The 15398-nt window shown below is 42.6% G+C and overlaps 1 protein-coding gene across 3 annotated transcripts; it reads left to right on the top strand.

The window, feature by feature from the left end:
- The first annotated feature begins 775 nt into the window (after positions 1-775).
- LOC121581427 (sterile alpha motif domain-containing protein 7-like) lies at positions 776-14559 on the top strand. Of its 3 annotated transcripts, XM_041896927.1 has the most exons (8): positions 776-1029; positions 11062-11197; positions 11639-11963; positions 12288-12928; positions 13084-13205; positions 13505-13615; positions 13799-14048; positions 14463-14559. In XM_041896927.1, exons 2-7 carry the CDS (start codon positions 11095-11097, stop codon positions 14039-14041), a joined length of 1545 nt encoding a protein of 514 aa, XP_041752861.1. In that variant the 5' UTR covers positions 776-1029; positions 11062-11094; the 3' UTR covers positions 14042-14048; positions 14463-14559. The 3 variants fall into 3 exon arrangements, with proteins under 3 accessions (XP_041752861.1, XP_041752858.1, XP_041752860.1); XM_041896924.1 differs by having other exon boundaries at positions 13799-14559; XM_041896926.1 differs by lacking the exon at positions 776-1029 and adding an exon at positions 8315-8410 and having other exon boundaries at positions 13799-14559.
- Positions 14560-15398: the final 839 nt, after the last annotated feature.

The raw sequence follows: 15398 nt of genomic DNA on the forward strand, positions 1-15398 counted from the left end.
TGGATAGAGAGAGCGAGAGAGACTGTCCACCACTGTCCCCCATGCAATAACACCCTTAGTTAGCAGAAACACCCCCACCCCCCACAATACTGCACACCTAGCTGTAGACTAATCCCACTTTATCCTTCCAGGATAAAAAAAAAAAAAGCATAATTCGAGGAACTGCACCAAGGGCCTCTGCTGTAAGCGGCTGGTGAGCACAAACTGTCAGATTAAGACGTCTGAGAGGATGATCCCGGTCACACATTTAGCAGGATTTTATTTCCTACCAAATGACCAGCTTGGATGTTTGGCCAGTGTCACCGTATGGAACTACAGGGAGTCTTAACAGTCGTGCCAAACCCAGACACCTCATCAAAACAAAATAACAAAAAGACATGGCTTGTTCTTCCCACATAACACAGTCCACACGGACAACCTTCCCTGTACTGTTAGTGGCCAGCGAGTGGTAGTGGTTACTTATAAGGCCTCCCCTTTTTCTGCCATCGGAAAAAGGGAGCTAAAGCATTTAGGTGTCTTAACCGCGGCCTAAAGTGCTAACAAAGGCTTAGTGAGGTAAATGTTGAAAGAGGTTTAGCCTCCCAACGCTTAAGGCAGGACTCCTGGGAGTAATTACTGTGAAGCGCCTGGTCTGGCCGGTGCGTAGTTGGATGAGGAGATCACCCCGATGTCAGGAAAAAGGGGGGGGGGGGGTGCTTAACTCGGGAGATAAAGCCAGGCTAATGGAGTTGAGGCAAAGCGGTATTTAAAGTTATTTTTTGGTTAAGGCCTTTAGTTAGCCGTTAGCTGCTGACACAGGACAGGGGTGTGGCTAATTGGTTGGTCACCACTTATCAGAGGTGTCTAGCTAGGCTGCTATACCAAGGCCCTGACGAATCCATCAGCATCAGATCCTGACCTGAAGACACAGTGTAGCTTTAACGTTTTCTACTGCTTTTTATTTACATTTTATTCCGTTTAGCTTCTCGTTCTGTCTACTCCATTGGGACAAGCCAGTCACAAGCTGTTCTCGTTGGCAGGAACTTGAAGGTGAGTCAATGAACTTCCCTCTGTCCCCTCTCTCTCTCTCTGTTATTCTTCAATTCTTCTTCTCCTTATTCCACTATTCCACTCTCTCATTCATTCTTCATTCTAATGTGTATTTCAAAAGCTAAATACTGAAATAAGATTTGATAACATTTAATCATCCAAAGAGCACAGATCTGGTTAAAAACAGTAAAACTCCTGATAATTTGCGGAAGGTTCATTAAAAAAATGCTCTTAGACGATTTCCGTTTTGTAAACTTCACAATTTATGTGAAGCACATGATGGAAATGTGAGTTGCAGTATTTGGAACATACATTGGATAATGTTATTTCCCATCTAATTTAAATATGATGGTTATTTTGCTCACTCCCATTGGTTCATCCGCATTCTCGCCCCTCATGTGAGATATTGAACAAATAATGTATGTTAAAACCACATGCACGTCAATTGCATATATATTGATTCCATCTACGTATGCTCTACATGTTTTAAATTGTATGCATTCAACAAATACACACTGTGAAATGCATTTTACAGTAGTTGCAATCAATCAATTTGTATTCACAAAAGTTGTTCTTTAAGGGAAGTGATTTTGTCCAAATACATAAGGTTCGCATTTGGTTTAGGTTAGTCTAAAAGTGTGGATTGCAGACAGTCCTCGTCTATAGATAGGGTTGGGTAGGTTACTCATGTCAGTCCCGTGTAGCTCAGTTGGTAGAGCATGGCGTTTGCAACGCCAGGGTTGTGGGATTGATTCCCACGGCGGGCCAGTATGAAAAAAAATTTATGCACTCGCTCTGGACAAGAGCGTCTGCAAAATGACGTAAATGTCAATCTTATTCATCTAAAAGGTAAAGAAATCCTAGTTCAGCACCAGGGTTGGGTAGGTTACTTTGTAAATGTAATCCGTTACAGTTACCTGTCTAAAATTATAATCAGTAATATAACTTTTGGATTACCCAAACTCAGCAACGTAATCTTTTTACTTTCAATTACTTTTGGATTACTTTCCTCTTAAGAGGTATTAGAACAAGACAAAAAGGATCCATCAAACGCATTTGGTGTGTCATCATAGTGGTCTCTGATTGGTGGTCATCATTTGGTGTATCATCATAGTGGTCTCTGATTGGTGGTCAGACTCGCTCAGGTGGAACACACTAAAACTTGCGCCTTTTTTCAGCACTGAATTGAATGTCATTGAGAAAACGGAAAGGTGTCATAATGTATTTTTTCTCAAATATCCTTTCTGAATTTAAAAGTAATCAGAGAAGTAATCAATTCGTTTTTCAAAAGTATCTGTAATCTGATTGCAATATTTTTGTTGGTAACGTAACTGATTACATGTAATTATTTCCTCCCCAACCCTGTCTATAGACTACTTTCAGGGTAAGGAAATAAATATAAAAATATGTAAAATACTGTAGCTGAACTATCCCTGTAACTATTTGTCTGTTTAGTTATTTTATTTTATTTATGTGAAATATTTAGGTAATGATGCTTTGAACTATACACCTGTATGTAGCTAGGACACACACCAAAAAAATACTTTACCCCTCAAACCTGGCCTGTACTCACATGTGCTCATCTAATTAAATCAACATCTAATTAAAATATCAACCTAATCGATATCTAAACCTCTCCGGTTCATTCAAACGTTCTAACAACGTGTTGAAGGTCTCAGCAAAAGTATGTCTAGCATTTGTTTGTCACTTAAGGGGATTATAATGTTCCAGACGATGCTTCTGTCTTGTCTGATATGACCTCCCCAAATGCAAGGCTTCATGTAAGTCGTCAGCAATTTTCCCTTAATTCATTCTTGTAATGAGATTAGCCCGGGCAGCCGCAGATCCAGGCACCCGGAGCTCAAGGCTTAGATACAGGCTTCCACTTGTCACATGCAGGCCAAAACTCCACTTGCTTTGTGTAAACATGTCAGATCAAATGGGGAAATTCCTAAATCTCACTGTTTTAAACCTCAAGCTTTTTAAGGTTTAAAAAAAATTGACATGTTCATTCAAATGAATGGCATTACTGTCATTGGCAACGTTAGTGGCTTGATTTCAAATGGACCATAGAATCAGCTACAGTAGGAGCTTAGTTAGTTAGTAAGTTAGGATTAACTGGGTGTCATTAGTCTAACGTTTAGGACTCAAGCAAAAGGTAATCTATTACTTTTGGAGATGAGGATAATAGTTCCATATTTGAGTTAACTAACCCTTCAAAATATGCAATGTGGTCATTTGACCAACTTTAATATATTCGGTAAAACACTTTACTTGACACCCAGCGTCATAACACGTTATGACACGGTCATAACCATGTCATAATATGACATAACAGCTGACATAACTTGTCATAACCTGTTATAATATGGTCATAACATTGTCATGACACATATATTTAAACCTGTTGTGACATATATTACATTATTTTATGGCTGGTTATGACACCTACACAAGAGTGTCAAAACCCACAAAACCTACCCCACAAGGCAAAACATGACATTACACTATAGCCTATGTGTCAACAGTATGATTATGTTATATCATTTTTTGGGAAATTGACCATATTCAATTATCATTGTAATTGCGCACACATTAATCTCAGACATGCATCCACCCCAATGCTCTGTTGCTGATGACTGGGATGAATGCAGGAGCAGATTTCAGGAGAGGGACAAGACACCCTCTTTTTGACTGATGACTGATACTGTATGAGGGCATGCACGTGATAGGCCTATCTGGTGTATTTTCTTAGTCCAAGTAAAGTGACACAGGATGGTCATAATGCTTCATGACAATGTCATAAAGTGTATTTTCTACAAGTTATTTAAAATATGACGAACAAAAACATGACTGTAAAGAATTAATTACAACAACAACAACAAAGGATTTAAGAAACAAACTTTCAAATGAAAGGAAACTTCTTAGCAGGGAAAAAACTAATTTGAATAAATGTGGGTTTTGACACTCTTGTGTAGGTGTCATAACCAGCCATGAAATAACGCAATATATGTCACAACAGGTGTAGATATATGGGTCATGACAGTGTTATGACCATATTATGACAGGTTATGACATGTTAAGTCAGCTGTTATGACATATTATGACATGGTTATGACCGTGTCCTAACGTGTTTTGACACTGGGTGTCAAGTAAAGTGTTACCATTTATTCGCCGTACATTGTGTGGAGAAGGGTCTATTCAACCCATCAAAAATATGACAAATATTACTTCATCGAAAATATATGCTCATCTAACAGACAGTTTGGTACAAAGCGATTTACAGCACCCTCAACATACAGTGTACTGACACATATACTCACTGTGTGGACCGTTCTGGAATCAAACCCACAACACCGGAGTCACTTCCAGCACTAAGATCTAACACGCTGAGCCATTGGTATTGGTATAGTGTATGTATTAGGATCCCCATTAACATTTACATTTACATTTTAGTCATTTAGCTGACGTTCTTATCCAGAGCGACTTACAGTTAGTGCATACATAATTATTTTTTATTTTATTAAAAAAAAAGAAAAAATCATACTGGCCCCCCGTGAGAACCGAACCCACAACCCTGGAGTTGCAAACGCCATGCTCTACCAACTGAGCTACATCCCAGCCGGCCATTCTCTCCCCTACCCTGGACGACGCTAGGCCAATTGTGCGCCGCCCCATGGGTCTCCCGGTCGCGGCCGGCTACGACAGAGCCTGGATTCGAACCAGGATCTCTAGTGGCACAGCTAGCACTGCGATGCAGTGCCTTAGACCACTGCGCCACTCGGCTGTAAAAGCATCAGCTACTCTTCCTGGGGTCCACATGAAACATGACATAATACATAGTACAGAACATTATAAGTCAAGGACTGAAATACATCAATTCAAAATATCATATATCAGCGCATACAGTACACACAATATCTAGGTCTAATACATAGTACAGTGAAAATTACAATACAAGATATAGAAAATGGCTGTGTCTCTTCACAGTCCCCTTTGTGCAGTAAGGTATTCTTTTATCTGATTTTTGAAACTGGTTTTATTGCAAGCTTGAGTTACCTGGGGTGGCAGAGAGTTCCATGTAGTCATGGCTCTATTTAATACAGTGCATTTCCCAGCCTCTGTTCTGGACCTGGGGACTGTAAAGAGACGTCTGGTTGCAAGCATTGTGTTGTACCCATGAGTGTCCGAACTGTGTGCCAACTGCTTGAACAGACAGTTTGGTACCTTCAACACATCAACACCTCGCACGAAGACCAATAGTGATGCATTCAATCTTTCCTCAACTTTGAGCCAGGAGAGACTAACATGCATGATACTGACACTTTCCCTCTGTGTACATTTAAGTGCGATACGTGCTGCTTTGTTCTGGACCAACTGCAATTTACATACAGTGGGGAGAACAAGTATTTGATACACTGCCGATTTTGCAGGTTGTCCTACTTACAAAGCATGTAGAGGTCTGTAATTTTTATCATTTATCAAAACCACTTCAACTGTGAGAGACGGAATCTAAAACAAAAATCCCGAAAATCACATTGTATGATTTTTAAGTAATTCGTTTGCATTTTATTGCATGACATAAGTATTTGATACATCAGAAAAGCAGAACTTAATATTTAGTACAGAAACCTTTGTTTACAATTACAGAGATCGTACGTTTCCTGTAGGTCTTGACCAGGTTTGCACACACTGCAGCAGGGATTTTGGCCCACTCCTCCATACAGACCTTCTCCAGATCCTTCAGGTTTCGGGGCTGTCGCTGGGCAATACGGACTTTCAGCTCCCTCCAAAGATGTTCGATTGGGTTCAGGTCTGGAGACTGGCTAGGCCACTCCAGGACCTTGAGATGCTTCTTACGGAGCCACTCCTTAGTTGCCCCGGCTGTGTGTTTCGGGTCGTTGTCATGCTGGAAGACCCAGCCACGACCCATCTTCAATGTATCTCACGATACATGGCCCCATCCATCCTCCCCTCAATACGGTGTAGTCGTCCTGTCCCCTTTGCAGAAAAGCATCCCCAAAGAATGATGTTTCCACCTCCATGCTTCACGGTTGGGATGGTGTTCTTGGGGTTGTACTCATCCTTCTTCTTCCTCCAAACACGGCGAGTGGAGTTTAGACCAAAAAGCTCTATTTTTGTCTCATCAGACCACATGACCTTCTCCCATTCCTCCTCTGGATCATCCAGATGGTCATTGGCAAACTTCAGACGGGCCTGGACATGCGCTGGCTTGAGCAGGGGGACCTTGCGTGTCTGTTTGATTGAGTGTATGGACAGGTGTCTTTTATACAGGTAATGAGTTCAAACAGGTGTAGTTAATACAGGTACTGAGTGGAGAACAGGAGGGCTTCTTAAAGAAAAACTAACAGGTCTGTGAGAGCCGGAATTCTTACTGGTTGGTAGGTGATCAAATACTTATGTCATGCAATAAAATGCTAATTAATTACTTAAAAATCATACAATGTGAAATTCTGGATTTTTGTTTTAGATTCCGTCTCTCACAGTTGAAGTGTACCTATGAAAAAATTACAGACCTCTACATGCTTTGTAAGTAGGAAAACCTGCAAAATCGGCAGTGTATCAAATACTTGTTCTCCCCACTGTATGTCCTTCTTTGCCGCACATGACCACACAGTTGGGCAGTAGTCCAGGTGCAACAAAACTAGGGCCTATAGGACCTGTCTGGTCGACTGAGATGTCAAGAAGGCAGAGCAACGCCCTATCATGGACAGGCCTTTTCCCATTTTAGCAACAATTGAGTCTATATGTTTTGCCCATGAAAGCTTGCCATCTAGGGTTACACCCAGCAGTTTAGTCTCCTACACTTGATCAATAGCCACATTATTCAATAATAGATCTAAACGAGGATTAGCGTTGAGCAAGTGATTTGTCCCAAAAATTATGCTTTTAGTTTTCGAGATATTTAGCACCATCCATTTAGCTAGTTACCCATTCTAAAACTGACTGGAACTCTATGTTAAGGGTGTCAGTTATTTATTTTACTGTTGCAGCCGACGTTTATACTGTTGAGTCGTCAGCGTACATAGACACACAGGCTTTATTCAAGGTCAGTGGAAGGTCATTTGTAAAAACAGAAAACAATAATGGCCGTAGCCGGCTGCCCTGTGGTACACCACACTCAACTGAATTTGCATGAGAGAGGCTTCCATTAATGAAAACCCTCTGTGTTCTATTAGATGGGTAACTCTCAATCCATAATAAGGCAGAGGGTGCAAATCCATAACTCCTAAGTTTTTTCAGCAATAGGTTATGATCAATGACATCAAAAGCTGCACTGAAGTCTAACAAAACAGCTCCCACAATCTTCTTCCTATCAATTTCTTTCAGCCAATCATCAGTCATTTGTGTCAGTGCCGAGCATGTTCAGTGCCCTTCCCTGTAAGCATGCTGAAAGTCTGTTGTTAATTTGTTTTCTGTAAAATAACTTTGCATTTGATCAAACACAATTTTTTCCAAAAGTTTTCTAAGCACTTGTAACAGGCTGATTGGTTGGCTGTTTGAACCATTAAAGGGTGCTCTGCTATTCTTGGGTGTCGTAATGACCTTTGCCTCCCTCCACGTCTGAGGGCACACTCTTCTAGGCTTAAATAGTATTCCGCTATCAACCTCAGCAATTTACCATCCAGGCTGTCGGTACAAAGTGGTTTGTTCTTATTTATAGATAGCAACAATTCTTTCACCTCTTCCACACCCACTTTGTAGAACTCAAAACTACAGTGCTTGTCTTTAATTATTTGGTCCATTATGCATGAATATGAAGGCTCAGAATTTGTTGTTTGACCAACAAATATTTTTCACATCTTTAACATAGGAATCATTGCAAAACCTCTTGTGTGATCGTTTATACACCATTTTAGTTCCAGTCTTTGGAACTTAGTTTTTTTTCTAGATATGGCTATTATACTATGATCACTACATCCGATGGGTGTGGATACAGCTTTAGAGCAGATTTCTGCAACATTAATAAAGATGTGATCAATACACGCGGATGATTTAGTTCCAGTTCTGTTTGTAAATACCCTGGTAGGTTGACTGATGACTTGAACCAGATTGCAACAGGCATTTTACTGAATTGTACAGTAGTTGCTCTGCTGAATGGCAAGTCCTACTGTGTGCTGCAATAGGGGCCAGGCCTCTCTGGCTTCCCTCAAACTCCTCTTGGTTCAAGTTCATGCAAGCCCTACTCTTCCTGTATAAGATTAATTACTGAGTACAAGTTGTTTTTCCAGCTGAGCGCTATACCTCAAAGGCTAGTATCACCTCTTCTGACTGGTAGTGCCGTAATACTAGTAGGGATAGGCTTGAACGTACAGTAGTCTGTTTGTTGTTTCGAAGCGTTGGTTTGGTCACTAACTGGGTGAGTTTTCATTCATTTATACACACGCATAGACATACTCACTTTACTCCTACCTACATGTACAAATTACCTCAACTAACCTGTACCCCCGCACATTGACTCGGTACCGGTACGCCCTGTATATAGCCTCGTTATTGTTATTTTATTGTGTTACTTTTTTAAACTTTAGTTTATTTAGTAAATATTTTCTTAACTCTATTTTCTTAAAACTGCATTGTTGGTTAAGGATCTTGTAAGTAAGCATTTCACGGTAAGGTCTACACCTGTTGTATTCGGTGCACGTGACAAATACAATCTGATTTGATTTATACTGACATTCACACAGGCAAAATGACACTATGACGCAATACATTTTCTCACACTCACATTTGGTTGTATAGAGACATTTGACACGCAAACTCTTAGCACACAAAATACTGTACTCAACCCAGATCCCCCCAAAAAATGTTTTTTTGTACATGTAAATGTACAGTCAGGCTACCTGAGGAGGACAGATAAACCTTGAACTGTCCATGTGTTAATCCAGTATGGATTTTTAAACGTTCTCTCTTATTACCTCTATCTGTCCCTGTGTATATTTGCTGAGTTTAATAGAAGGAAGATAAAAGGTTGTGTGTAGAGTGACGTTGATGGCAGGGACCAGGGTTGACCATGCATGCGTGTGGCGCCACATATTTGTCCATAAACCGATTTCCCTCCACCAGATTTATCCCCCAAGGTGTTTTCAGGACATCTCAAGGGGCTGATTAGGGTTAATAGGCTTATCACTCAAGGTGTATTGTCTGGTGTGCTTACAGGCAAGGTTTGCTGAGGTAAAACTCCTAAACGCCCGGATTACCTCTAACACATCCCTTTAAAGTGCTGTATAGTCAGGATTTAGCTAATCGGATAGTGGGGGGAGGGAGGGCCAGGTTGGAAGACACGCGGGTCAGCAGATGTTCTCTGGGCCTAGCAGACTAGATGGGACTAACAGGAGGATTACTGGAGCCCAGATTAGATGGGTCTGTGAGGGAACTTTAGGGGACTGTGGGGTAATACGGTACACGACTGACTGGGGCTAATGGTTAGGGGTAGGCTGGATCTTATGGGGGGGGGGGGATATTTAGGCAAGTGTATTACTCAGGGGTGTGTTGTTATAGGTTACCCCATAGATGTATCTAGACAGAGAGACATGCATGCACACATACACACACACACACCATAAAGAAGAGATACCCAGTTATTTCAGTTACCCCATGACCACAGTTATATTTCTGCATTTAAAAAAACAAGTGCCCTCTGACATAATATTTTTCCTGTAGTAAGTGTTAAAAATTGGAATCCATTTCCTTATGGATATAAATCTACAGCCCATAATGGTTCTGGATTAAAGCACTGTCTGTTCTGTGTTATATTTAATAAGGGGATTTATTCACAAGAGGCTAATCAGAGGTGACTAAGGAAATCAGCTGTAATGACAAACTGCAATGATATGCACTATGTGTGTGTGTGTGTGTGTGTGTGTGTGTGTGTGTGTGTGTGTGTGTGTGTGTGTGTGTGTGTGTGTGTGTGTGTGTGTGCGTACGCATGCACATTTTGTGTGTATGTGTGTGTGTAAAATTGTGATATTTAAAAGGAATGTTCTTGTAGCAGAGAGAAAGAGGTATATGGAGGCAGAACATTTTCATGTGTAGAGATCTTCTGTTCTGAGGTGAATCCAGAGTCTAGACAGCATTCCTCGAGCCTCGATATAGCTTTGGTCCCTCCGCCAAAACTTCACAGTCAACTTTGACAACAGGTTCTTTTTTTTAAATCTCAATGTCATCAGTCTCTCTCTCTCCCTTAAAGACCATTGATGAGAACTTAGCTTAGCAATGATTAGCAATCCTCACATGCCTATTAAGTGTTCTAGGTATGGTAGTATTGTGGCGGAAGGGTTTGTTGAACTACAGTACACGTGATCACTGATGAGCAGTAGCCTAATCTTTTCTGAGACCTGAGGACTTATGTTGCATCCCTCTTGGGCTATAACTTCAAATAAAATAAAATAAAATGTTATTTGGCACATGTGCCGAATACAACAGGTGTAGACCTTAGAGTGAAATGCTTACTTACAAGCCCTTAACCAACCATGCAGTTTGTTAGGGGGGCTGTAAAATGGCAGCCATCTCCTCCGGCGCCATTACTACTTAGTTAATTGGGCTAACACGGTCTTGAGTCACACCAACCACCCATGTTTGATATCTATCTGTTCAGTTACATTAGCAGCACAGCAACAGTAAGCCATCGTTTAATCATAGAGGGCCTTTTGATGTATAGGTCATGCTTGCCTCCTAGTGGTGAAAGATGAAAATGACAAGCAATTTAAAGAAGGTTGCCAAAAAGGGGAATTAACTGAGACTAATTAACACTAATCTGCTCAACACTACTTTACTTTTTTTTTTGTTCTGGCCAAGTGCCGTCTTTCCTGTACCAGGTATATGTAAGCAAGGTTCCTTCCTTCTTAAAGGACCAATTAAATTAAAAACGAGTACTTGAATGCAAACTAAATCACTATTCGCTAACCATCTGAGGGACCAGTCAGCAACATCCCAGGGACCGGTGCCTGTCCACGGGCCACCGGTTGAGAAACACTGGTCTTAAATACTAATCTCCTCATCTCGGTTTCACAGAGAGGCAGTTTCCTAGAGGTCAAAGGTCGGGCCATGACCCCGAGGGAGCAGCTGAGGAAGATGTCAGCGATGGGGGAGCAGGGGGCTCTGGATGAGAAACACTGGTACCGCCTGGTCAACGGCATGTCTGCTGGAGGTAAGGCTGACCCAGCTGGTTTGAATCTGCATGTCTCATGGCTGTGTTAGCCTGCTGAGTTAAAGCCCTGGGTATTAGCTCGTTCATCCTTGCCTAGAAAATTCACTCAACCTAATCAAGAGCTTTCATACTCTTCCATACCTTAGAGCCAGGAGCTCTTCACTGATCTAGGTAATTGCCGGGGCCCAGAGCGTTACCTGGTCAGTTCACATAGTCAGTAGAACCTTTTGGGCCCTAGTTCTGTATCGACTTCTAAATGGCGTGACACATCCACCACCGAAAGGACAGGTATTTCAGAAGGTTAGATATTTCACCCGGTCTTGCATGTTGGAGCTCGAAGCGTAAGATTTTCACTGTACCCTGCAATCACACCTGCAACCCTGTACACGTGACTGTTAAACACTCTGAATCTGAATGGTGTTGTGCTGTGTTGCCTCACAGAGCTACGTCAACGGCAGGAGATGATGATGAGGAACCAGATGACCATGACTCCTCAGATCCTGGCCCAGGGACAGCAGAGGCTACAGGGGGTGCCCACCCAGTTTGAGCCCCGATTCCTGGAAAGAGAACTAGCTCCGCCCTCTGAGATGGTATCTTCTGAGGTCAGGCAGATGCACATGGGGGGTCACCTGGGTCCGCCCATGCCCCCACACCCTGGCATACCTGGCAGGGGCTTCCCTGGAGCTGGCTACAGCTTCATGCCCTCAGAGCCCATGGAGACAGTTGCCCGGCGACAGGAGCTCATCCACAAGCAGAACATCGCCAGGTACGGTCTGACATTGACCTGCAGCTGCATGTCACAGGGCATGTCAAAGTACACGTCATGAACAGTAGGGCTCTGGAAACCCCCTTCAACTTAATACCAAGGGCCTGTTCCATGCACTACATTACAGAACAGTTGGCAGATATGATTTGATTATATACAGAGCCCATATACAGAGCCCATGTGACCTACAAATGTGTGTTGTTATGTCTACATGTAGTGTGTTGTTTTGTCTGATTGGTGTATTGTTATGTCTAACTGGTGTGTGTTGTTATGTCTGATTGGTGTATTGTTATGTCTAACTGATGTGTGTTGGTTGTTTTTCAGGATGGAGATGAATGCCATTCTCCACCAGAAGGAGATGGAGAACGCGCATCAGAAGGGTCTGATGGGTATGGAGGCGCCCATGATGTATCCGTCTAACGCCATGGCGTTCCGAGGGCGCCAGCGCCTCCCAGACGGCCACGACGTCTTCGTCCACCGCACCACCCTGGAGGAAATGCAGGCCAACAGTCTCCTGATGTCCTCGAGCCCCTATCCACCAATCAGCACGCTGCAGAGGGAAAGGAGCCGCAGGGCCGGTCGCAGGGCAACTAATAACAAGAGCGCAGAGAGCCACGCGTCGGGCCCAAAGGGCCAATCGGAGGACAAGAGCGTGGAGCAGAGTCCCGGCGGTGCCTCGGGAGAGGAGAAAGAGGCGGAGGGGAAAATGGACATGGGAGGGGAGGCGGCCAGCAAACAACATCCAACCAAAATGGACACACAGCTCTCAGCGGGCAGCAGGAAGAGCTACAAGGAGGAGGAGCAAGGCCTGCGCAAGGCCTGCATAAACAGTCAAGATGGCTGCCCTGACGTCACCAACTGCAACAGTGGCGCCAGCGACAAAGACATGCCTGGCCAATGCTCTACGTTCCAGTATCCATTCGCCAGTGGACCTATCCCAGGCATGCCTTACATGTTCCCTCATGGTGGGTCTACTTTCTACAGTCTTGTTTTTGATCAAACCATTCAGGGGTTGTGCTGCTGTCTTTGATTTGATTTGCATCATTTATTTGACCAACGACAGATGTGACAGATGTGAGCCGTATGTGTGCTAACACACTTTGATTTTTGTTTTGATCAGGGCACCCCAATCTCTTTCTCAACGGAGAAGATATGTCCTCTGTCCAAGACCTTAGGAAGTGGACAGTGGATGATGTGTACACCTTCATCAACAACATACCCAGCTGCTCTGAATATGCTCAGGTTGGTGTCTTTTCCTGGTCATCATCAAAAACAATAGAGTAACTTCCTGCTTACAAATATAAACAACAACAGAATTCAAATCTGCCAGGACAGTCACTGTTGTCTCTTAACAGTTTGCACCCTCCCTCGAGGCATTCCCACTTGGCAGGTTTGAATTCTGTTGTTGATGATTTTTGTAAATAGAAAGTTGCCTCGCTGTGTATAGTGTCATACTGCTGCGTCTACCTTTGAAAGGAAATTCTTCTAACTGGATAAACATTCCTATACTCCTCCTCATCTTACCTGATTATTCCCTGCAGACGTTCAAGGACCACATGATAGATGGGGAGACGTTGCCACTTCTGACCGAAGACCATCTACTGGACATGATGGGACTGAAGCTGGGCCCGGCACTCAAGATACGATCACAGGTATGCAAACCATCAAACAGTTGGTCTCACAAATTCGGACCAAAAGATTTTGGAGTGCTCTCTATTTCATTTTCAATGGATTATGTTTACAAACCATTTTCGGAAAGAAAGTAATTATGCACATTGTTTCAGCACATTTCTTATTATAATACCTCATGGCATCTCTCTCTCTGTCCCACCCAGGTGTCTCGACGGCTAGGCAGCATGTTCTACATGATGAACCTCCCGCTCGCCGCAGCCCTGCAGGCCGCCCCTGAGAAGGCAGGAGGAGGTCGATCGTCAGAGATCAGCTCCCCTGTTAACTGTAACAGTGTGGAGATGATGGGCAGCCCGTGCACCAGAGACCCAGAGGGCCTGAAACCAACAGACTCCCTCCCAGAGACTGACAACCCCTCTCCCCCCTTGGCCAGCAGTGGTACTGCCTAAGGCATCAGTGAGTGGGAGAAGAGTCATCGGCCAGTGGCTCAGATCCAAGTTGACCACTAGTCCCTAACACATACATATAGACACATACCCCCTAAGGACTTCATGTAGATCTTTAAGCATTGGACGGGTATAAGTGATACAGTAAAAGCTGCGTCTTGCCCTCTGATTGACTAGATGGAATCTTCGCTGTGTTGGAGACACCTGTCCAATCCCTGCAGAAGTGTATAGGGAGTAGGGTTCAGCAAGTGTTTCAGCCCAAAGAGCTGTTTTTAAGCTGCTAACCATTTCCATCAGGCAATGGTGTTCCGTTTTCTAGTGTGTGTCCTACAGTGTTTAAAACTGCTAGGGATATGATGGCATTTTTTTGTATGTATTTAGTTCCAGTTCAAATGTTTGGTACTTTTTTCCCACCATGTTTCAGATTCAAGATGGAGACAATAAACCCCAAGCCATTAGAAATGTAGATGTGGCTTGATGAAGAATGGGAAGAACACTGAATATACACATGACCTCTGTGTTTGGGGAAAAAAATAAACTGTATTATGTAAATGAAAATGCATTCATTGTGTTTTTGTAGCATAATGCTTTTCAATGAATATGTGTGATATTGCCACTTTTTATGAATATGAATGATTGAATTTAATTTCACAATGAAGCCTATCAAATCACAGTTTTTGATACGTTTTCTATGTTTTCTGGTTCACAATGGGAACAATTTTTAAGGTAGCAATGGACACTGAACATCAAGCATAGAAATAATGTATATGTAGATAGCTACACTTTATCTGAAATTGTACAGTTGGGCTACATCCAGTTTATCTACATTCAGGGGCGGACTAGGACCAGAAACCTGGCATTTCTAAAACACCGGCCCATTTTTATTATTGAGGCCCCTACATGGCTTATTTTGTTTGGTGAGGCCCCCACACCGGCCCATTTTTTTCCTTGAGGCCCCCATTATTAGCCAGATAATTATCATTTTTAGCAACAACAAAAAACTAGTTAGACAGGCCCACTGGGCATCATTTTTTATCAGCCCATCTGGCATTTGCCCGAAATGCCAGAGGGACAGTCCGCCTGTCTACATTAGAATGAACACCCTTGAATAATTTGAGATACAGTGGTGGTAAGGCTATTTCAAATTCTAAACACATGCTTTGATACTAACAGTAGCCAAATATAATTACCATAATATAACATTATTATTACAAGGTGGTTAATTCGATTTAATTTCTCAAACAAGGGTCTCTTCTTGAAGAAACTCACCTTTCAAGACAGAAAAGGGGTATTTGGAAAGTTCCATGCTACCCGGTATCCTACCCCATTGAAGTTTACATTTAAAATGGTTAAGGTTAGG

This window comes from Coregonus clupeaformis, chromosome 14 (genome assembly GCF_020615455.1).
Source record: "Coregonus clupeaformis isolate EN_2021a chromosome 14, ASM2061545v1, whole genome shotgun sequence".
Taxonomy (NCBI): domain Eukaryota; kingdom Metazoa; phylum Chordata; class Actinopteri; order Salmoniformes; family Salmonidae; genus Coregonus; species Coregonus clupeaformis.

Coding starts and splice junctions, on each gene's coding strand:
- LOC121581427 (XM_041896924.1), top strand. CDS start 11,095: ATGACCCCGAGGGAGCAGCTGAGGAAGATGTCAGCGATGGGGGAGCAG. Junction 11,964..12,287: donor CACAAGCAGAACATCGCCAG/GTACGGTCTGAC, acceptor GTTGTTTTTCAG/GATGGAGATGAATGCCATTC. Junction 13,616..13,798: donor CACTCAAGATACGATCACAG/GTATGCAAACCA, acceptor TGTCCCACCCAG/GTGTCTCGACGGCTAGGCAG.